The sequence below is a fragment of the Lissotriton vulgaris genome, chromosome 8 (genome assembly GCF_964263255.1).
Source record: "Lissotriton vulgaris chromosome 8, aLisVul1.2, whole genome shotgun sequence".
Lineage (NCBI taxonomy): Eukaryota > Metazoa > Chordata > Amphibia > Caudata > Salamandridae > Lissotriton > Lissotriton vulgaris.
The window spans coordinates 778,440,119-778,464,851 of record NC_141696.1 but is presented as its reverse complement, the minus strand read 5'-3'; the positions used below and the strand labels follow the sequence as shown (position 1 = coordinate 778,464,851).

Below are 24,733 nucleotides of genomic sequence, written 5' to 3'. Positions count from 1 at the left end.
CCTAGGAGGAAGACTTACTCAGATACTTTCTGTAGGACTTGGGTGATCTGCCAGGCCAGTGGGAAGACAGGGTAAAGGCTGAAAGACCCCCTTAATCCCTTGCCTGTCATTGACACAGCCTTTTTGAGGGTAGACATCAACATTGTTTGGGCCTACAGTTTCCTAGACTGCCTCTGGCAACAGGTTTATCCTAGTGCTGGTGGATCATGCCAAAAGGTAACTAGAGGCCGATACCTATGAAGATTGCAACTGCACCTGCAGTGGCTAAGGCCCTAATGGGGATTTTTGCCAGAGTGAGTTTCCCCATCGAAGTGATGTCTGAGAGGGGCACCAACTTCATGTCTGCTTATATGCAGTCAATGTGGAAGGAGTGGGGAGTGAGTTACAAGTTTACCACCCCCTACCATCCACAGACCAATGGGCTTGATGAAAGGTTCAACAAGACAATGAAGGACATGATCATATACCTGACTGAGGCCTTGAGGCATAAGTGGGACGTCCTTTTTCCATGCCTTCTTTTGGATTACAGAGAGGTGCAGCAGAAGGGGGTTGGTTTTAGGGCTTTTGAACTTCTGTATGGACACCTTGTAAAGCAATCATAGTAGGGGATTTTAATCTGAGGGACTTAGACAAAGTGTACCCCCCTCCTTGGTGTAAGGGCTGGGCAGAACCCCTTTATGATTTCTTCAATCATCCTAAGTTAAGTTCAAATCATGTATTAACGGAAGCATGTCAGACAGCTTGGCACCCAAAACCAACTTTTCAGAACATCTCTACCATTGACCACATCTTAGTCAGCGAAAGACAATTGCAGTCAGACTAAACAACTTTGAAGTTCAGGATCGGGTGGAAAGTGATCATAGGCCCCTGAGAGCTGTGATTCAGCTAGAAGTACCAACAACCACCATCTTTCAACCAATAGGGGAGTCAAGAAGGGGGGGGGGGAATATAAAGTCCTTCTGAGGATAAAATGGTCCGAATATATAGGAGAGAAGATGTGAGCCTGGCTGGACTCGACGAAGGAAGGCACATCACTGCCCCAAGCAACCTCAGTAAAGGAGTGGGAGAATATCATTGAAGACCTCCAATTAAACCTGGGAAACCCCCAACACCAACATTCATATATCAAGGAACTATCAATAGAACTAAGCAAACGTCTGCCAAAACATATACTCGAAGGCAAACATGCACTCCACAAGGCCATAGAAGCAAGGAAAAGAGGGGGAAGACCACCCATGGGTCCGTCGGTTACAGCACTAAGGGTAGCCTTATGAAAGAATTAGTGGGAGCATAAAGAGGAATATATAGAGAAGGAATGGCTCAAAGTGTTCTCCCTGCTGAAGGACAAGAATCACTCTGGGCTGTGGAGGCACATTAACCAGTTGAGTAGTCGAGGAGTTCTAAGAGAAAATGCGGTGGTGGAGCATGACTGGATAAAGAATATCACACAACTATACTCACCCGCCTTCTTCGGCAAAGGCAGCCCTAAAGTGAGGTGTTGGGTAGTGGGGCAGAGCCGGACAAACAGGAGAAATCTCCAAGATCGGAGGGTCCTCTGCAAAAATATTTCCATCATTCAGACCACTGGGGAAGAGGAGCACTGTAGGTCGCCAGGTTTAACTTACACCAATACGGTGATCACGACCTTCAAGAAAATGAGCAATGTCAGAGCCCCAGGTCCCTAATGGATTGCCAGCACCTATATTCAAAATAGCGCCGGACTTGTGGGAAGTAATCCTAACTCCACTCTTTATTAATGTCTTTTCCACAGCAAAGACTCCAGATTATTGAAGGGGATCTATACTTATCCCCATCTTCAAAAAGGCGCCCACCTGAAGGCATCAAATTACAGGCTTATCGCCCTTCTAGACCTTGAAGCAAAGACCTATGCTAGACTACTTTTGAAGGAGCTAGAGTCCTGGGTACAAGAAAAAGGCATCCTCCCCTTCTACCAATCCGGCTTCAGGTCACAGCTGTCAACTTTGGGCAACATCATTGCCCTAGCTCACTTGTCACATCAGGCAGCAAGAAGAAAAACTTACCACTGATCTGCTGTTTTATTGACTACAGCACAGCTTTCAACAAAGAGGACAGCACAAGACTTTGGTGAAAACCAGACAAGTGGGGAATACCATCCAAATTATTGAACGCAATAAGATCACTATACGTGGATACCTGGGTGCAGGTTAAAACAAGCTCCCACACAGTGACCCCCAAAATTGCCACAAACAACGGGCTCAAACAGGGCTGTGTGTTGGCACCCATCCTTTTCAACTTTAACGTATACTCCGCCGATCTGGAGGCTGCTTTGCAAGGTGCCAACTCCCAGGCTGGGAAGTGTGAGGCTGTCAGTACTACAATATGCTGATGACACAGCTATAATGGAACACACTAAAGCGGGTCTCCAAAGAGCCCTGCATGCGGTGGATCGATAAGACAATGCGGTCTGCCTGACGGTCAGCCAGGTGAAAACTAAGGTAATTTTCTTTGGGAGACATTGCTTCAAAAGGCAAGCGCTATGGCGCATGGGGGATTTACAAGTTGGCACAGTGGCTTTCAATAACTATCTTGGGGTTTGGTTTTCAGAGCGAGCTAATGCAAATATTCACTTAAACCATCTGAACTCCAAGGCCAGGAACATCATACACTCGCTAAAAAACCTGAGCCAAAATCTGCATAAGCCCTACAGCGGCCCCAATACTGATGGCATTAAAAGCAAAACTGCTTCCAACCATCGGATAGGGTCACCTGGCCTTCCAAGGATCACTAGATGCCTTTTTGAACCAAGCTAAAGCGTATAAATCAGTGCTGCTTGTTCCTCGGACTGCCAATAAATCAAGGCTGAAATTGGAGCTCAGTCTTTAGAGGCCTGACGTGCCATGGGGACCATATAAAGTTATACCTAAGGATCCTGAGGGCCCCAGCTGACTCCTTAAGATACCAACTGTAATCTGCCTTTGAGAAGGTAGGGACAGTTTGGAATGTCACCCTGGGCCTCTGTATCAATACTTTGAAGATAGAGGCAGCTAGTCTGCGACACTTGGAAATCCCGCTTACGGCTTGGAAGAGAGCAGTAAACAAGCAAGTTGGAGAAACATCTTTTGCTCAAGACATCAAAGCCCTCCACTCAAGCTCCAACTTAGAGCCATTTAATAAATCATACATGCCAGGGAAAACCCAACTCTATCTTAGTGAGCCCTGTCACTGCAAGACTGCAGTAAAATACTTTTTATGAGACTAATAATGCTACGTATCACTGACTTTAATCCAGCATGGGTATGAAAGGGGGAAAATATAGATTGCAGGCTATGCTCCTTTCGGACGGAATCCTGGTTCAATCTCATGTGCTGCTGCCCCAAACTAAATAACAACCACAGGAGCCTTCTCCGTCCAATTTGAATTGCCAACAGGGCAAAGACCTGTAGAGAGGCTTCGGCCATATGCTTCTCCAAATCAATGACAATTAATCTAGCGAGAAAGGGGAAACTTACGCACCTGATTAGGATCACGTTAAGGGAGTCACAGGAATGCAACCTTGTTCCTGTAAAGGTCATGACAAATGATGTTGAAGCAACCATGGTGGCCCCCTAGAGGCACTAAGGGGTCCCACCAAGCTTCCCAGAATTATCAAGTCTGAGCTCAAGTCTGAGCATGTTAACGTTTTGTATTAATGGTTTTAAGCATAAATGAAATATGAGTAGCATCGGTGTGTGCACTATGCACTCAAAGCGCTAATGTTTTTACTGTAATGATTTTAATTAATCGATCAGTTAATAAAACTAATTCATTCAACCTGTAAGCGGACCTCTGAGTTTGTTGAAAGAAGGGTAGGAGCAAGTCCCCAGGAAGATTCCCCAGGATGTAGTTAGCTATATGCTGGCCTTCAGAAGCCAAATGGCCATGGTGTGGAAGCAAGCTTTTGACAACTTACAAGTCGGCCAGGAAGTGGCAAAGCACTAGTATGACCAAAATTTCACCCCAGTATAATTAAGACCTGGGCAGAAATTGTGGGTGATGGAACCCTTGGAGCCCAGGGCCCTCCATGATTGTTGGACTGGGCCCAAAGAGATTGTTGAGAGGAAGGGTGAGATCACCTACATGGTATACCTCAAGACCCCTAAGCATCCCCACAGGGTACTTCATGTCAAACGTCTCAAACCACAATTTGGGAGGTCAGAGCTCAACATGCTGCTGGTGTAAGATAGAGGGAAAGAAGAGTAGAGGAACCTCTTGCAGACCTCTTAGCCTCCAAGGAGAAGGATGGATAAGTGGAAAGTGTGAACCTTCACCTACTCCTCAACAGCAGAGGGGCTGCCACTAGTTTGGAGACAACCTCCCTGACAAGCATAGAACACACAGGTTGTCTGAAAGGGTGAAGGCCATCATTAAAGATGAAGGGGCATATTCCCAACAACTAGAGTTAATTATCGCTATGATGGCTTAGCGGCAATATTTATATCGCCGAGCTGCGGCGATTTTTATCGCTTTGGAACCTTGCTATTATCAAGTTTTATCTCCTAAGCCATAAAAATCGGCTGAAATGCATGAATATTGCTGAAATGTCAGCGATGTTCATGCATTACAGAGCTAATGCTCTTAGCCATGTTATCCACCTACCATTGGATAAGATGGCTAAGAGCTGCTCTGGGGTAGATGTTAGCTTTTGGAGATATTCGCGCTAAGCATGTTAAAGTTGGTAATAGGAGATAGCGATGTTAGCGACTGTTTCCAGTCGCTAACATCTTGGCACGCTCACTTTGCATGTCATTAGTGATACATTTCACTGACATGCAAAGCGGGGCCCAAGATGGTCGCTATCTCCTACTAGCTGTCGCTAACTGGTGTTAGCAACAGCTAGGTAATAGGGAGATAATTTTATCTCCGCTTTCTTGGCTTTTAAAGCCAAAAAAGCGGAGATAAACCCACTTGATAATATGCCCCGAAGTTTCTAAAATGCTGGAATACGTGGCGATGGAACCAACCCTCCAATAGCCCCTGGTCCAGTCTTGTGGTACTGGTTCCAAAAGCTAACCCCACTGGGAACCACATCTGAACTCAAGTTCTGTGTGGATTAAAGGGGGATCAATTCAGTCACTACGACTGATGCCCATCCCGGGCTGATGAGTTGATAGACAGGTTAGGGGCTGCCCATTTCTTAAGTGCCTTTGATCTTATATCAAAACCAAAAACAAACAAAAGAAGTAAATGCGCGGTCAGCCTTACCCACTTCAGAGTTCCACTCTCAGTTTAAAGTGATGCCCTTGGAACTCAAAATCTTTCTGCCACCTTCCAGAGGTTGGTGAACCAGGTTCTCTCTGGAATTGGGACAGTCAGAGCTGCCTACTTGGATGAAATTGTGGTCTTCAGTAGCAGCTGGAAGAACCAACTTTTTCAACTCCAGGATGTGCTTCAGGCTCTGCAAAGGTAGGCCTTACCATCAAGGCCAGTAAGTGCAAGATAGGGCAGGAATCTGTGGTGAACATGAGACACCTGGTGGGCAGGGGTAAGGTGCAGCCCCTCCAGACCAAGAAGGAGACTATCATGGTCTGGGAGTCCCCCAAACCCCAAACTGAGGTAAGAACCTTCTTAGGCCTCACTGGGTACTATGGGACAATTGTTAAAGGATATGGCACCATTGTTGGCCTCTTCGAAGAAGCAGCCCAGGAATGTGATTTAGACAGATGCATGCCAAAAAAGGATTTGACTCACTAAAGTGGGCTATGTGCACAGCCCCTGTGCTCAAGGCCCCTGGTTGTTCCAGGGAATGTATTGTTCAGACAGATACATGGGATTGGGGCAGTACTTTCACAATTTAATGAAGATGGCCTAGACCATCCTATAACCTTCATCCCCAGAAGGTTGCTTCCCAGGGAACAAAAGTGGAGTGCTAATAAGAGGGAAGCCTTTGCTGTGGTCTGGGCACTGAAGACGTTGAGACCATACCTGTTTGGGACTCACTTCCTGATTCGGACAGACCACAGGCTCCTGAGGTGGGTAATGTAAGTGAGTGGTAAGAGTCCATAATTGTTGAGGTGATTCATTTCCTTCTTCGGATTGACTTTAGTGTGGAGCAAAGACCAGGGGTAGACCTCGCCAATGCTGATTGTATTCTGAGGTGTTTTCACCTAATTGGTGAGAACTGGCCAGAGGTTGGATATCTTTTCCCCCTTTTAGCTGGTAGGGGCACATGTTAGACCTGACAGCCTTAGGGTGGTCTTTCCCAAAACTTTCAGCCTGCTTATCTCCTATTTTTACTGATTCTTTTTGTTGACCATAGGATTCTGAGCACTTTACCACTGCTGACCAGTGCTAAAGTGCATATGCCTGTCACCTAAACTTGGTAACATTGGTTCATCCACAATTGGGATATTTAATATATCTGTAAGTCTCAAGCAAGTGCACTTCCTGTGCCCAGGGCCTATAAATTAAACACAACTAGATAGAGGGTCTGCAGCACTGATTGTTGCACCCAAACAAGTAACACTTCAAACATGTCTCAGCCCTGCCACTGCAGAGACTGTGTGTGCAGTTTTACTGCCATTTTGACATGGCATTTAAAACCTCTTGCCAAGCCTTAGACTCTCCTTTTATTACACATACGTCAGCCCTAAGATAGACCCTAGGTAGCCCACAGGGCAGAGTGCTGTGTAAGTAAAAGGTAGGACATGCATTTTAAGTATTGCATGTCTTGGTAGTTAAACCACTTCTGTGAAGCCTACTCTTTTTAAGCTGTAATTTCTGATTGAGAAAGAATAGCTCTGACGAGTTTTATATCATGGGAATGGCAATGATCCGTCCTCTTTATTGGTAACGTTGGATTTAACAATACTATTTTAGAAAGTTAGAATTTCTCTGCTCTCGAAGTTTTGTGTTCCTGCAAATTGCCTTTAATACATGTTCAATACACATCTGAGGTGGGTGACAGCATCACTTTGTGCATCCTCCATAGACAAGCACGCCCAAACGAACGTTAGCTGTGTCTGAGTGCCCATCAGCATCCTGCTGGCTCATCAAGACCGGATGGGAGGGAGGAGCTGACACACTTGAATAGGCAGTGCCCTGTCCTACACAAAAAGTTGATTCCCTGTAGTTAGTCTGGATTCTGGGCTAGCACGAAAATACCTCTGTACACTTCAAAGATCCTTCTTTAAAGTCACCCCCACTTTAAAGGCACAAATGGATATAAGTACAGGGTCTCTGATCCCACCAAATCAGACACTTCTGAACCTGTAAACCTTGCCAAGAAGAAGAGCTGTTGTTTTGCTACAAAGAATGTCACTCTTATGGAATCTGCTCTGGGAGAACTGCTGTTCTGCTGTGCTGCCTTACTGCCTGTTACCCTCTGCCAATGAAGAACTGGGCTTACATTTTGCACACAGAATGATCTCCAAGGACTTTTTGGCTTGCCTCCTGTTGTTCAGAGACTCAAAGATATGAAAGCCTCACCTTCTGCTCCTGTGCGGTGTCCATTGGAAGTGGATATGGGTGCTTTTTCAGTGGAACCGACGCATCGCCGTTGTTAAGAGAACAAAACCAGAACATTGCACTCTGAACCAGTGCATCACCTAAAGAACCAATGGCAGTGTGACAAGATTGACGCATCTCCTCGACTTCTGAACCTGTAAACCTTGCCAAGAAGAAGAGCTGTTGTTTTGCTACAAAGAATGTCACTCTTATGGCATCTGCTCTGGGAGAACTGCTGTTCTGCTGTGCTGCCTTACTGCCTGTTACCCTCTGCCAATGAATAACTGGGCTTACATTTTGCACACAGAATGATCTCCAAGGACTTTTTGGCTTGCCTCCTGTTGTTCAGAGACTCAGAGATATGAAAGCCTCACCTTCTGCTCCTGTGCCGTGTCCATTGGAAGTGGATATGGGTGCTTTTTCAGTGGAACCGACGCATCGCCGTTGTTAAGAGAACAAAACCAGAACATTGCACTCTGAACCAGTGCATCACCTAAAGAACCAATGGCAGTGTGATAAGATTGATGCATCTCCTCGACTGCGTTGAGAAAACTGCCACATCACACTAGGAACCACCTCATTTCGGCTTCGGTGCCTCATCTTGAGAACCAATGCATTGCCATCCTTGCGTGGAGAAAATCGATGCACCACCTTGACTGCAGGGACTAACACAACACATTACTCAGCTGTACCCCGCATCTCGCTGTTGCAGCCAGGACCAAGGTATATTGTTCAGAGGGCCTTGCATGGCTCCTGCACCCAGCCCACACTCCATTGCAGTCTGCCTCAACTTTTGAATTTACTCCGGTCCAGTATGACCAGAGAAACCCCATAGGTGCTTATTGCTTCTAAGCTCTATTTACACTGTTATTCATTAAAAATGCATATCTCGATTTCTACTCATTGGATTTTTGTCATTTTGGTCTTGATTTAGTTATAAAAATAATATAAATTTTCCGGAACTGGTGTGGGGTCTTTTTGTAGTGCTTTCACTGTAACTGTTTGAAGTTTTGCACATATACCTTGCACATTGCATCTTAAGTTTAGCCTGACTGATCTGTGCCAAGCTACAAGAGGGTAAGCACAGATTATCTTTAAGGGCCTGATTACGAGTCTGGCGGTGTTCGGACTGCCAGATTCATGGTGGCATGGCGGTGGTGATCTCCCGGCCACCCGATTAAAACTTGGGCGGTGTAATGGCAATGGGACCACTGATGCTGCCATGGAACCACCTTCCCAGGAGGTGGTGCAGCGGTCCAGAGGCCGCAATGTGTTTGGCAGGACAGCTGTGGTCCCGCCAAGCATATTACGAGTTTCCTCTCCGCCAAGGTTTTCATGAAGGTTCTTACTCTATGAAAACCCCTGCGGAGACGAAACAAAGCGCCTCACGCCCTGTGTATGCACACAGGGGGGCAAAACATGTGCCTCCCCTGTGTGCATGCATACATTTCCTGCACAGCATGGACTTTCAAGTAAGACAGTGAGAAGCAGCATTACCACATACATATTGTTATTTGGGCCCCATGTAGGAGTGTTTTATCAGATTCTTCTTTAGTTCCATCATGGATTTCTAACCCTCTACTTGGGATAGTGCTTGGGTGGTATTGGTTCCCCTTAGTAATGGTGCTGCTGCCAAAATTGATGTAACATCCTCATGTGAAAAGCAAAGGCCAAGGGTTGATTTAGAATTTGGTGGACGGGGTAATGGAAATCAGGGTAGCAAAGAACTTTACATCCACCCCGCTGCCTGTACTGAGCCCATCAAATTTGGAATTCACCGCCAGCCCAGTGGCGAACTTTGTAGATCTAAATGAACGATCATGAAAGCAATTCATACAAAGCCATTGAAAAGTTTGGTGCACTTCTGTCATTAATGACGGATGGCTACACCGAACTAATAAAGATGTTTTAATTTCTGAGAGCGAACTACCAAAGTGTGAGTTAGTTGTTTGAAATGAAAAAAACGAATGGCCTAACACCATGGGGTGGATGTCATTTTTTCATTTTTACTGTGCCTCACTGGCAGGATATTCCTGGCGGTGACAGAGAGTAATAATAAAAGCCATTTGAACCCTACTCTAAATACGATGGATGGTCGGATGGTGTTGGATAATGGTTTACATCAATGGAGTAAACTTTACTTTACAGGCATAAACAGAATGGTCAGCCCAACTCTAAATCGGCTTGGCAAACTGAGAATTTGGTGGATAGAGTACTTTTTCACCTCTGAGATGGACTATCTTGGTTGCTAAACTCTAAATCAAGTTTCAAGTTTTTCAATCATATTTATAAATTTCGGGGATCAATTAAATGAATCCCTCAAAACAATTACTTAATTCATGGAATATTAAATAGGTGTCATAGTGCACAGTTAGGTCCTGGTTAGAGTTCGGCAGATGAAATATTCTGTCACGAAACATGACAGATAACCCATCTACCTTATTACTAGTGCCATAGGATATAATATACTTGAAATACAGTGGTCCTGATATCCATCAGAGTACCCCATCGACAGAAATCTAAATCAGGCCTATAGTCCCACAACAATTCACTGCATAACCTATACACACCCAATCAAAGGGAAGAGAGCAGACTTTTGGTCCTTGGAAACATTCTCTCAAACAATGCAGCCTACCTGAAAAAAGGGTGAAGATGTTTTGCAGATCAACGCTGATGTGTAGCACTAAATTGTGATCCTGAGGGTGGAGAAATACAAAGATTGAGAGAGAGAGAGAGAGAGAGAGAGAGAGAGAGAGAGAAAGAGAGCGAGAGAGAGAGAGAGAGAGAGAAAGAGAGAGAGAGAGAGAGAGAGAGAGAGAGAGAGAGACAGAGAGAGAGAGAGAGAGAGAGAGAGAGAGAGAGAGAGAGACTGGCCTGAGAGCAGGACTCTGGGGGTCAGACAGAGAGAGAGAGTATGTGTGAGTGACCCTGATCTAAATCGATGGGGGTTCTTTCATTACATATTGTGAATTTTGTTTTCAACAGAATTCTAGCTATCCTTACCATAATAGTGGCCTGCTACTATTTTGGCCATTCCTGACAGTATTTGGACCATGACATAATAGTGCCGCTCCTTAAAGGGGTTTATTTGGAGTGCCCCATAGAACTGTGATATGTCTTTTAACTCTTTTTGCCAAACATAGGGGCCGATTAGGATGGAGGATTTTCCGCCTCCTCCGGGCCGGCGGAAGCCACCTCCGGCCCGGAGGAGGCGGAAAATCCTCTGCGGACTCACCAAAGACCCACCGCCGCATTACGATGGCTGGTGGGTCTTGGTTTCTGTCCGCTGCTTATCCGCCGCGGTCGGATTACAACCGCGGTGGAAAAGCTCTCATTTGGCTGGCAGTGTCTATCAGACACCGCCGGCCAAATTAGGAAGCATTTGAAAACATGCTTTTCCGCGGCGGTTTTTCCGCCGTGGAAAAGCATGTGTACTTTTGATTTTGGGGGCCCGTTGCGGGCCCCCAGGGTGTTGGCGGGTGGGGGGTGCACATGGGGGGTACCTATGGTACCCCCCAGCATTTACATGCACAATGCGGCAGGCACCGCGCGGTGCCTGCCGCTTTGTGCATGTAAATGTTACACATGCACTTTTAACATTGCGGCCGGTGCTGCTTGAAGCAGCACCCGCCGCAATGTTAAATATCCAGGATGTGACCGCCAGGGTGGCGGTCACATCCTAATCGCACATGAGGGAACGCCGCAGCCCATGCGGACGTTCCCTCATACTCTGGGGTCGCGGACGGACTCAAGTCCGTCCGCGATCCTAATCGACCCCATAATACAGTTCTGTCTTTCCCATATTTACCAGTTAAATTACAAATCATCCCCTGGTCAAGTTGACATCAAACCTGTTAAACGTTATTGGTGGAAAGGCCCAGTTATGAACTGTTGATGTGGATTTTGTAATGGTGAGCACCAACATCTACATGGTATTCCTCATTATTGTTTTTACATACCTGAAAGCCTACATTGCACAAAGAATCATCTAAATCCTGGGATTCATATTTCACCAGTGCCATAAATATTTGCCCCATATTGGGCGTTTCTAATCAGATCACTTAATTTTCTGGTCCTGATGAAGCGCCACGGATCACTATGACCACGTGGGTGCAAAACATGTAGACCACGTAGTTACCCAGGCACTTTGCGCCGATTGAAGAAACTGTTAGCCTTCAGGTTTTTTATTCTGACAAGGGTACCGTCATATTAAACACAGTCCTTTGGTAACCCTTAGCTAGTTTTAACCTTGCACGCACTGACCCAACCTCCATATAGGACTCACCCCTCACATCCGGACGCATCATATGGCATTTGCAAAATATCTCCGCTAAAGCGACCCATCGGGGGACCTTCAGGGTGTGTGAGGGCAACAAGAGGCAAGACGTGATCTTCCATCTCACATGTGGGTTCTAAGCCTAGGACACAAACTTTTGAACTCTCCTCACACTCTCTAGTACCCCTTGATGTGAGTGGGTGACATTCAGCACCCCCCACTTGGAACAGTGTCTCCCCCGTTTTGAAGTAACGTTTGACTTTAGGAGCACAGACACTGGACCACAACCTGCTCCTGTCCCCCCCTCTCTCATTGTTGCTACCGTTTATAATCAGAGCCATGTTGTTAGTTTCTGACATTTTAATTGGAGATAACTTTTTCCTAATGGTGGCTCTTTTACAATAGTACTCAATAATGACGTACTTTTGCCAATCTTTATATGTTTGTGGGTGTCCATGGGATAATGGTAGTGAAAATCCCACCATATGAAGGGCACCCCTGGTATTTTATGATGATGACAAATCGACATGAAAGGTAGAGTCTGCAGGGGAACAGTGCACTGTATGAGAAAAACTTTGGGCATCGAAACACAAAACACTAAACACTGTTTATTAAAAGTTAGCAAAACAGCGCAGAAACTCACTTGAATTCACAAAAAACAAACACTTAAAACAGGAAAGTCTAGATTTTCAGCGTAAACATTTTGACCAATTGCACATCATGCCCAAAAAATAAAAAGTCCGTTTTAACAAAAGGTTTCGTGAAGCCTTTATTTTAGCAGTGCATTCTCTGTTTCCAGCATATCAATGTATGTGGCCAGCGTGTATTTAGTAGTGGGATTTTCTATGTGATTTCTGTTATTTAGGGCATCAAGGATGTTTTAGATATATAGAAAATGTTTAAAATGACTTACAGAAGCTGGCCCTTGCGTAGAACTTTTTAATGATATCATTTCTTGGAAAACCTTTTTATTAGAAATCCAAGCATTCAATCCCTGACAATAATATGAGATTAAAACATTGCAATTCACATTCTACTCCGAGAATATTTAAGGCAAAATGTTTATCACAGATCGTTTAGTATTTCTACTAATACTTCTCTCCCAAAACTCTTAATTTGTTGTGGATCGACTTCACAGTTGGGTGTTTTAAACCAGTAATTGCAGCTTAAAATATCTCGAAGCACTAATCTCAGGTGGTACTCCCCAGTTTAGATAAATGTTATTACCTTCCACTTCAAATCGATGGCTAATAACGGATATTAAGGATTGGGAGGCTTGATGAAAAGAAACAAATGCTTCATTTATTACCAAACGTGTTCCAAGTGGGCATGGCTATCCTGCATGTATACAGATGCCTAACTTACCTGCTATTGTCTCATCTCTTCCTGTCAGAGTTCTATATAATAGTATTATATCGATTCTGAATGTGAAACAAGCAGCTCCAAAGACCAGGAAAACAGCAGGAGACAAGATCATCAAAATCATTCCCGTGTTAAAGGCATGCTTCGGAATATCCAGAGGTTGCTCTGAAATGAAATAAGCAAATCCTTTTTTATTGATGATATTTGTATTTTGCACAGAACAATAGCCTTCAGCTCGTACCTATAACGCTGGAGCAGGCCTTTAACCCAATCCGTGCACCCGTCGACTAATGGCCGACAGTAGCACTACCTGGCTGGTGCAGCGAAAGGCCAACGGCCGACGCAGGCTCACCTGTTCTTCGAACGCTCCACACTGGCGCGGACCGTTCGAAGCAGCCAAAGTGTTAATGGCCTGTAGAGCCAGCTAGTTTGGGCTCTAAGGCTATATTAACCCACTTGTGGTTTTCATATTGCTGAAGCAAAATTGGCAGTAAAGGCCGGACTGGTTTTGGCCAACTTTGTTACTGGGGGCCAATATTGCCGACCCTGGTAACAAAAACAGCCCCACAGGGGCCCAAACAGGCCACCAACCTGGCGGCCCACCGGGTAAATGCCCGGTGCCCGCTACGGCTAGTCCAGCCCTGTTGGCAGTAAAATCAGAGAAGACGGTACAATGTTGTATATACTTTCGCGTGCTAAAGACATTCATCCCAGGCATCAGAGCCACAGCATACTGAAGATTAGTTATTTCAAGTACGTATAACTAGTGCCCTCACCACGCACTGTTTAAGACCTCACGTATTACAGCACTCATGACATATCCTTTTACATCAATGATAACATTACTGGTGACAACTGAACTGACATCATTGACGACAACCCCTGTGCATAGCGAGGGCATGATTTATACTTACTTAAAATAACTATAACTGTTGCATTTCAGCATTTGTTTAGTTTAAAACATTACGTTTAAGCCTATATTCTCACTTAGTTATACCTTTGGGTTGTTTTCAGTGAATCTCTGCATATTTTGTAATGCATAATAAGATATATTACCATACCTAAATATAAAGTCACTTTAGCCTTTGGCTTTTTTAGTGAAAATAAATATATATGCCCTAATGTAACTATCACTTGTGCCCTCACCATGCACAGTTTTATCATGAATAATTTATTTGCAAATGTCACAGTCAGTGATATTATTAATTATATCATGGAAGATATCACGAGTGATGTAATATGAGGGATAATTAGGGGTGTGAACTACAGTTACCTTATCGCAAAAGTTATAGTTACTTGAGATAACTATTACTGGTGAATTTCAGTAGTTTTGTAAACATTTTTTCAGTGAATATAGGGTCCTGCTCCCACTATCTCGTACGGACTCCAAGAAGTGGACGAGGTTGGCGGGGAGACAGCGAGCTATATGTAGCAAGCTGTCTCCCTGCCATCCTCCGACCTCATCCACCTATCGGAGTTGGTGCCTTGCTCTCTCTCTCTCTCTCTCTCTCTCTCTCTCTCTCTCTCTCGCTCTCTCTCTCTCTCTCTCTCTATATATATATATATATATTTCACAAAAATTATAAAAATCATAGCGGTATAATTCCTATGTATTTCATTGTTTGAAAGTAATAGGATTCCTTTGTAATACATTGGTTTTCATGAGCACTTGCTCCAAATTTGCTAACGTCCGTTGATACTTTAAGGCACTAGTCACTTTATTAGATGTTTTGAATTACATTGCACTTTAAAAATGCTAGATGCGGACTGTGAAAATGTTTACATAAATGCATGGGTCAAGTAATGTTTTACCGCTTTTAAAATACCTGTCCCGTAAAAACTACGAGTCTGTTTTCAGTGGCAATAGAATTGTAGTTTCATTCACGTGATTGAGCGTCAGTGGGCTTTAAGTAATGCAAACTTTATTCACACTGTGGTGAACAAGCCTGGTGAACAGACAAAACGCGTCCCAGCAGCCGACTTGTGAAATAAACTTTTTGGTAAAAGCAGAACATGGCGTCGTCTTCCTGTGCCAGTGTGTACAGGATTGTTTTATACATAAGGACTTGGTCGAGACAGTCCTTGACGACGACGCACTCTTCGTTTTGGAGTCGCGGTGGTTGTGACTCGGCAATTGGAGCCGTATTTCTACAAACCGCCGCCCCCCCACCTTGTACGAACACCGGGAGCAGAGGTGTTCCACGAACGACAACCACATTGCCAAAAACCCCGAGGATTACGGAAGGATTCCACAAGTCGGAGGACCTGCGGAAGACAGCCAGAAAATCGAGGTGAGCGCAGCAGATTGGTTAAACTTTTAAGGGGAGAAGAGGAAGCCAGGTTTCACGAACTTTAAGAATTTTTGCTGCATTGTGCGGCAAATTCCTGGCGGTTTCTGCAGAAAGGGTACAAGCTTCAACTACCTTCCTAGTTTAACACACAGACACACATTATGTCGGCTGAAGAAATTAAGGAAAGGGAGGAGGCTGCAGTAGCGGTGTTCGATCTCAGCACTAGTGGACCTCCCGCAAGACGGGTTGAAGCAGCAAACACGACCAAAACAGATACACTTTCTCGTTTGAAAAGATTGGAAAAATTAAAGCGCACAGAACTTTCCAAATGGTGGGAGGCGAAATCACTTACTAAGTACCTGGAAGTTAAGCGAATTCCGAGAGGCTTAAGAATTTTGGTAGCACCAACATACGAAGACACTGACGATAACATGCTAAAAGAATGGGCAGAAAACAATCATGAAGCCTCAGTAAAAAAGTTGTGCATACTTATCAAATATGCGGAGTCTGACAGGATAAAAATTATGGAAGAAATCAGACAAATTGAAGAATTTCTTTCCGCAGATAACGACCAGGAATTTATCATGAAATACAAAGGAGAAATACAGACAAGACTCAAAAAACTGGAAGTATCTATCAAAGAACGGAAAACGCAAAAATGTATGCGTTACAAGTTGGACTACGAGAGAGGCCAGATTTATACATTTGCCAAAAAATTTGAATCAATTAGGAAACAAAAAATGAACAAAGCGACTGCCAACACAACACAAGGCCAAACTGACTTAAGCAGCGCAGTCAGTTCTGAAGTAGAAACTGACGCAGAAGAAGGCACGAGTGGCAGAAATGCAAATTTTGGCCCGGCACCAACAGTCATTGACGAATTTGCTTTTTTAGAACAAGAACGCAGGTTCAACTTGAGACCAAGGCAATTCGTTCAATACGCAAAACCTCCAAGAGGAAAAGGCAAAGGAGCAAGAGGAGGAAAGGCGCAAAACTACTCCGGGCAAGGAGAGCCCGCGAAGAAAAAGAAGAACTGATAGAAGATGACAAAACTTCCATTATCAACTTAACAGACATTGTACTAACTAAAGAAGAAGAAAAAATATTGAAGTTGGGCTTGTCATTTTGTCCCGAGGATAACTTTGATTACGTTCCCACCAGAATAGATACTTTCAAATTCGTTAGAAACTTGAAATTAAAAAAACATTTTTTGAACAGTGCGATTTTGACCAATCGAATGGGGAGTTCTATAGAGGTTATGGATGACAATGAACTAAGAGTAGATGACATGAACCTCATGTTGGAAGTTTACCAAATGCAACAGGGATCACAAAGTGAAACGGCAGAACAGAGAGACAATATTGGACAAGCAATGGACATAGCAACAGAAGAAAATTTGAATATCATAAGCAATGATCCTACATCTTTCAGACCAGCCCCAAGATTTACCCCAATCACAAGCAGAGACTCAATTGACATTTATAGTGAGTTGGTGGTAAATGATTTAAAAAATGTGTGCACAAAAATCCACTCTAAAAATAATAAATGTTCACAGCAGCAAAAAGAATATCATGCTCTGGTGAATAAGTTAGCGAACAATTCAAACTGTATTGTGTGTAACGCTGACAAGGGTGGCAATGTAGTACTGTGGGGGAGGCAACAATATCTTATGAAAGCATATAAACAACTTAATATCCGGCAAAACTATGTGAAAGTAGATGAGTAGGTTATGATCAAAAGCCATTTAATTTACAATTGTAAAGTGTCGGAATGGTATATGCAAGGCCTATTGAAAAAGGATGAAGTGTCATTTCTTAAGATAGACAAACCTGTTACTCCAGTAATGTACCTAATACCAAAAGTACATAAAGACCAGAAAAATCCACCTGGCAGGCCAATAATCTCCGCGATACAAAGTGCCTTGTCCAATACATCTAAATATATCGATTCATTTCTGTGCCCACTCACCAAATCTCTCCCATCATACATTCAAGATACTGGGGATTTTTTGAAAAGAGTGTATGATCTCCCATGGGAAGAGGATTATATATTGGTAACCATTGACGTAACTAGCTTGCATACAAGCATAAGACATCAAGATGGACTGAATGCAGTTAGTTACTTCTTGGGCAGTAGACCAGTCAAATATTGGGCTCATACACAAATGATCTTGGAAATGACTGAGATATGTCTGCAAAACAATTATTTTCTCTTCAATGGGGAACTTTTCCATCAAGTCTGTGGTACTGCGATGGGTACCTGCTTCGCCCCCAGCTTTGCTAATCTGCATATGGGCTGGTGGGAGGAGCAGGTAGTCCGGAAACAGTACCCAGACATTTGGCAGACAAATATCATGCATTGGAGTAGGTTTATTGATGACCTCTTCATTGTGTGGAAAGGCACAGAATCCCAGCTGGTCAACTTCATTAAGAATTTACAACACAATGATTTAAATCTGAAGTTTACCAGCAACATCGGCAAAACGAGGTCAATTTTTTGGACCTCACAGTTTACATCGAGAATGGTAAACTAGAAACATCTCTCTACCGAAAACCAAGTGCATGTAACACGCTGTTAAACGCAAAGAGTTTTCATCCCCAGAACCTGATTCGTAGCATCCCCTATGGGGAGAGTCTACGCACTATACGAAATTGCAGTAACGAAAACAAATGCAATGATGCCCTTAAAAATCTGAGTAGCCGTTTCAAAGCCAGAGGATACACCACAGAATGTGTCAATTCGGCTGTCACTAAAGCAAAGAAAAAACCAAGAGAGGAAATTCTTTTTGGAAAAAGTAACAGCACCGAAAGGAAAGAAAATGAAAACAAAAATACTTGCAGAATGATCACTACTTATAACACTGAACACACTCAAGTTAGAGGCATTCTGAATAAGCACTGGCATTTAATACGGAGTGATCCTGTTTTAGGTAAAATTGTCACCAAAAAACCTCGAATAACATTCCGAAAAGCCAGATGCTTTAAACAAATGATGGTCAGTAACTCTCTGAAAGTTCCTCTCCCCGAAAAAACAACTAAATTGTGGCTCATTAAGAAAGAGGGTTTTGTAAAATGTCTAAAATGCAAGGCATGTATTCATGGAAAAAACACCTCGACATATACATCTAATCTCTCGGATAGAAAATTCAAAATCAAGGGGCACTACCACTGCAAAACTGATCATGCTGTCTACGTGCTTCAGTGTCCTTGTGGCTTGAAGTACGTGGGCAGCACGACCCTCCCTGTTCACATGCGAATTTTGCAGCATCTTCGAGCCATTAAAAATGGAGATAAGGCATACCCTGTCGCAAGACACTTTGACAAAATACATGAAAGGAATCTGACAGGACTGTCTTACTTTGTGATAGATGCGATTAAGAAGAATGACAGAGGTGGGAATTATGAGAAAAAGCTGCGAAAACTTGAGTCGAGGTACATAATAAAGTTAAATAGCAAGTACCCGGGAGGTCTTAATATGGAAGAAGATCTTCATAGACACCTTTAATTCTCAAGCAGTAAAACATCCTTTCAATGTTTGCAGTTGTTTTTAACAGTTTTTCTTTATTCATGGGTGATTTTGGTGTATATTGTTAAAGCCCACTAGAGAATGATAGACATGAAATATGTTGCCTACAAAAATGCCCACTAGGGCTATATTCACAAAAATTATAAAAATCATAGCGGTATAATTCCTATGTATTTCATTGTTTGAAAATAATAGGATTCCTTTGTAATACATTGGTTTTCATGAGCACTTGTTCTAAATTTGCTAACGTCCGTTGATACTTTAAGGCACTAGTCACTTTATTAGATGTTTTGAATTACATTGCACTTTAAAAATGCTAGATGCGGACTGTGAAAATGTTTACATAAATGCATGGGTCAAGTAATGTTTTACCGCTTTTAAAATACCTGGCCCGTAAAAACTACGAGTCTGTTTTCAGTGGCAATAGAATTGTAGTTTCATTCACGTGATTGAGCGTCAGTGGGCTTTAAGTAATGCAAACTTTATTCGCACTGTGGTGATCAAGCCTGGTGAACAGGCGAAACGCGTTCCAGCAGCCGACTTGTGAAATAAACTTTTGGTAAAAGCAGAACATGGCGTCGTCTTCCTGTGCCAGTGTGTAGAGGATTGTTTTATACATAAGGACTTGATCGAGTCAGTCCTTGACGACGATGCACTCTTCGTTTTGGAGTCGCGGTGGTTGTGACTCGGCAATTGGAGCCATATATATATATATATATATATACACATATATATTTGGGGAAAAGCCGCCTTGCTGCCCGAGTGCTTCCTATCTTTTGAACATTCCCCACGAGCTTAAATGTTGTAGCGGTTGTCCCGCCGCTGGAATGCACCACTCCAGAAACAGGAGATCACGGAGTCATCATGCTACTGACTTCATTTGTGGGGCAACAAGGCAGGATGTTAACACGTCGCTCTTTCTGGGGCTCAACCGAGCTTTGAATTATGGAGCATCAATAGACGGACTTCACCCCCCACAAAGCAATGCTCAGAATCATACAGAACAGCCAATCATGGGCGAGCAATCCTGCTGAAATTGGGGGTGGGGCCACATGGTGCTCTACGGACTGATTGCCGCCGAGGAAGGGAGATGCCCGAAACGCGTCCGGATCTACAGTCCAATGCTAACTGGCAAGAGAGAGTGTTTGACCTTTAATAAAGCTTTGGGGAAAAGCCGCCTTGCTGCCCGAGTGCTTCCTATCTTTTGGACATGCCCCACGAGCTTGAATGTTGTAGCGGTTGTCCCGCCGCTGGAATGCACCACTCCAGAAACAGGAGATCACGGAGTCATCATGCTACTGACTTCATTTGTGGGGCAACAAGGCAGGATGTTAACACGTCGCTCTTTCTGGGGCTCAACCGAGCTTTGAATTATGGAGCATCAATAGACGGACTTCACCCCCCACAAAGCAATGCTTAGAATCATACAGAACAGCCAATCATCGGTGAGCAATCCTGCTGAAATTGGGGGTGGGGCCACATGGTGCTCTACGGACTGATTGCCGCTGAGGAAGGGAGATGCCCGAAACGCGTCCGGATCTACAGTCCAATGCTAACTGGCAAGAGAGAGTGTTTGACCTTTAATAAAGCTTTGGGGAAAAGCCGCCTTGCTGCCCGAGTGCTTCCTATCTTTTGGACATTCCCCACGAGCTTGAATGTTGTAGCGGTTGTCCCGCCGCTGGAATGCACCACTCCAGAAACAGGAGATCACGGAGTCATCATGCTACTGACTTCATTTGTGGGGCAACAAGGCAGGATGTTAACACGTCGCTCTTTCTGGGGCTCAACCGAGCTTTGAATTATGGAGCATCAATAGACGGATTTCACCCCCCACAAAGCAATGCTCAGAATCATACAGAACAGCCAATCATGGGCGAGCAATCCTGCTGAAATTGGGGGTGGGGCCACATGGTGCTCTACGGACTGATTGCCGCCGAGGAAGGGAGATGCCCGAAACGCGTCCGGATCTACAGTCCAATGCTAACTGGCAAGAGAGAGTGTTTGACCTTTAATAAAGCTTTGGGGAAAAGCCGCCTTGCAGCCCGGGTGCTTCCTATCTTTTGGACATTCCCCACGAGCTTGAATATATATATATATATTTTTTTTTTTTTGTTTGTTTTTTTCTTACATTGCTTTTATTAATTTCAGGTTGGCTTGGATAGTATTTTACCAATCCAAAGCTGTAATACTGTGCCTGGAGAGGTAAATGGATTTAGCCATTTTAACAGCTCAGATGGATAGCACTGTGATAATCCTATGCTTAAAGACTTTGCTGTGGAAATGGTAAAAGACTTTGTCACTTTCTATCTCGGTGTCGATGGCACTGTGCTAATCCTACGCTTAAAGACTTTGATAGAAAAGCAGACATTTGAGGTGAGCAAATTTAGAGTGTCACTGGTGTTCAGAATGCTCTATACTAGAGCTGCTTTCCTACTAAACTTGGGAACTACCCAGCGTTCTGCTTCTTTTTTTGCATAACTTAGGCATCACTCTATGCCTGAGAGGGTATTGTTTTGACTTATACTGAGTGCTCCCTTGTGTCTGGACAAAGCTTTTCCTCTCTGAAGAGCTCTAATGAGAGTGGAACACTTGTCAGAGTTGCTTTTATTCATTTCAGGTTGGCTTGGATGGTATTTTATCAATCCAAAGCTATTATACTGTGCCTGGAGTGGTAAAAGGCTTTGACCATTTTAACAGCTCAGCATGAAAGCAGACATTTAAGGTGAGCACATTTGTCGCTGGTGTTTAGAGTGCTCTATACTAGAGCTGCTTTCCACCCAAGCTTGAGAACCTCGTCCACCTGGTGGTGCGAGATAGTGGGAGCAGGACCCTATATCCACTGAAAAAACATAAAAAACCAAAACGTGTCAAGCTTTTGATTAAACTCTTCGCAGATACAATCTTTGGGAGTACGAGTTTTTCTTACTGTGTTGCATTCTGAACACAGGGGGTATATGTACAAGGAAGTGGCGGAGCGTGTTGTTAGCCTCCTTGGCTTAACAACATACTCCGCCACTTCTGAATTGCAAGGCTGCACCATATTTACAAGAATGTGGTGCAGCCTTGCATTTCCCGCTGCAATGGCGCTAGGTTTAGCAACTTAGTGCCAACGCAGGCACAAAAGCGCAAGGGTGTGCAGGGGGAATTTTTTATGTGCAGGAAGGTGTCCCTTCCTGCACATAAACAATCCTAAAATGCCATTGTGCCATTTTCATTTGTGCTGCTTCATGCAGCCCACATGAAAGTGACAACATGGCATTTTTTGTAAATGTTTGTTTAGGTACAGTTAGGGACACCTTCCTGTACGTAAACAAACCATGGCATTTTGCTTTTTCCGTGTGTGCTGTACAGGGCAGCAGACATGGAAAAAGCAAAAAGGTGGAGAAATAATGAATTTCTCCTATGTACGCCACCCTTGTACAAAGGGAGCAGCGTCAAATACAATTGGTGTTGCTGTGGAACGCCCACCACAACGCCCACTGCACGCTCCTTTCACGCTAACCATAGCGTGAAAGGAAGTATTATGTACATAAGGCGCAGCCACTATCACCACCACACGTCTGTAAAAGTGTGTTGTGGTGGCGATAGGGGCTTTTACAAATGTCCCAGGGTTTACTGATTAATAAAAACTCAACTTGCTGTGAAGAATTTAGTCAAATGATTGATGCGCTTCGACTGGACTGGTCTTTCACAAAAGCCTTCGCATGGCTTTTGACAAAAGCCATTCAGGTCGAAACACTTCAATTCATATTACATATGTTTTTAGTTTTTAGCTTGGTGATGTGCGATGTCACTAGAAGGGGCAGGAGCACCATCACACTGTTTAAGTAATAGGGTGGGGGTTGCAGGGAGTGAAGCAGACCCTCAGCAGCATTAAAAATTATTGTTTGATTGATTGATTGATAGAAAAACAGTATGACTCCCTGGGTTAATACATCCATGCACCTAATCTCAAATATCTATAAATTGAGCTATTTATTTATTTATTGAAAAGTTTTATATAGCGCGAACAAGACCCGTGGGTATCAGAGCGCTTTACATAGAGGTAAGCTAAGCAAATTAATAATATGAAGTCCATTAAACAGCATATAAGTATGAGGTAGATAGTTATAAGGCTTTAGTGAATGCATAAATAGTCACCTTCCATTCGAACATATATGGTGTTAGGTAGATAATTATAAGGCTCAAGTGAATGCATAAATAACTACCTTTTATTAGAGAGGTTATCTATTACATTATACCGTACTATAAAGCATAAGATATTAACATAGTCATTTTCGTCGTATATAAGAGGTAGTAGGTTATAAGGTTTCAGATAGTGGTATAAGTTCACTATAACACGAGGTAGCAGTAGGTGTTCAGATTAATCACAGGAGGTGTCATCGGTTATGCCTCATTGTTTCTCTTTCATCTGATTCCAGTCGAACATTCCTTACGAGGACGTAAGTGTTTAGTTTGAGTACAGGAATGTAGCATATAGCGTTCCATGCAATTTTCTTTGTAAGGTATTTACTCATTAAGAAGCTCTTCGCTTCCCGCTTAAATGTTGCTGTGTTCGGAGTCTTCCTAATGCTAGGGGGGAGTGAGTTCCAGATTCTAGGAGCTGCTCCGGAGAACGCTCTGTCATAAGTTTTTTTCTTTTTGAAGATGGCAGGTCTCAGCACCAACTCCTTGGCGCTCCTGGCCGGTCTGTTTCCTCCTGACAGCTCAATTTTCTTGGATAGGTATCCAGGAGTATTGTGGTGAAGAGCTCTATGGGTGATACATGCGATCTTTAGTTGAATCCTGGCCTCGTAGGGTAGCCAGTTTAGAGCTTTCAAGTGTGGGGATATGTGGTCAAACTTCCTTGAACCCGAGATGAGTCTCGCCGCAGCGTTGAGGCAGGCTTTTAGTGGCGCTGTGGATGTTTTTGGTAAACCCGCTAAGGTAGTGCAACCGTATTCAATTCTCGAGATGACTAAGGATTGGGTTGCTAGTTTCAGATCTGATTCCGAGATAAATGGTTTCAGTTTTCTTAGGTAGTTCAGGTGGAAGCGGGCGCTTTTTGCCATTGAATTAATGTGAGCTTTCATGTCAAGATTCTCATCTAAAGTGATTCCCAGTGACTTGGCTGATTTGACGAGCGTCGGGGTGCAGTTGAGCGCCGTCACCAGTTTGGTCCACTCTTTTATTTCTGTAACGCTCCTTGGTGGAGAGACTAGTAAGAATTCCGTTTTCTGAGCATTTAGCTTCAAGTGGTTCGTAGTTAACCATTCCGTTGTCATTTTTAGTGTTTCATTCATACGCTCAATGTCTTTAATGGAGGATATCTTTAGATATATCTGCGTGTCATCCGCATACATATGGTAGGATATTTTTGAGTTGCTGAGAATTGCTGTAAGGGGTTCTACATACAGGTTGAACAAGTCCGGGGATAATGTTGATCCTTGTGGAACCCCAATCGAGTTGGGGCATGGCGGTGAAATTGCTTGGTTGACCAGGAAACGTTGTGTTCTGTTTCGTAGGAACGAGTCGAACCATTTCAGCACATTTCCGGACAGTCCCATTCTGTCCTTTAGCCTGGCTAGTAAAGCTTCGTGGTTAACTGTGTCGAATGCAGATGACAGGTCAAGGAGAATTAGTAAGCATGCTTGATTTCGATCAAGTGCCTGTAGTGCGTCATCCACAATATGGAGGATCGCTGTTTCCGTGCTATGCCCTGATCTGAATCCTGATTGGCATTCATCTAGTAGTGAGAACTTAGAGATGTGTTGGCTCAGTTGGCCCTGCACGCATTTCTCGATTAATTTGGCCAATAGGGGAATGTTGGTCACTG

At 43.8% G+C, this 24,733-nt stretch overlaps 1 protein-coding gene across 1 annotated transcript in view; it reads right to left on the bottom strand.

Moving 5' to 3' along the window:
• LOC147697975 (interleukin-18 receptor 1-like) overlaps positions 1–24,733 on the bottom strand; it is a 543,176-nt gene that overhangs the window by 164,821 nt on the left and 353,622 nt on the right. Inside the window, exon 8 of the mRNA XM_086933381.1 lies at positions 13,106–13,267. Coding sequence (XP_086789507.1) covers positions 13,106–13,267 — 162 coding nt within the window. The remainder of the gene's footprint in view (positions 1–13,105; positions 13,268–24,733) is intronic.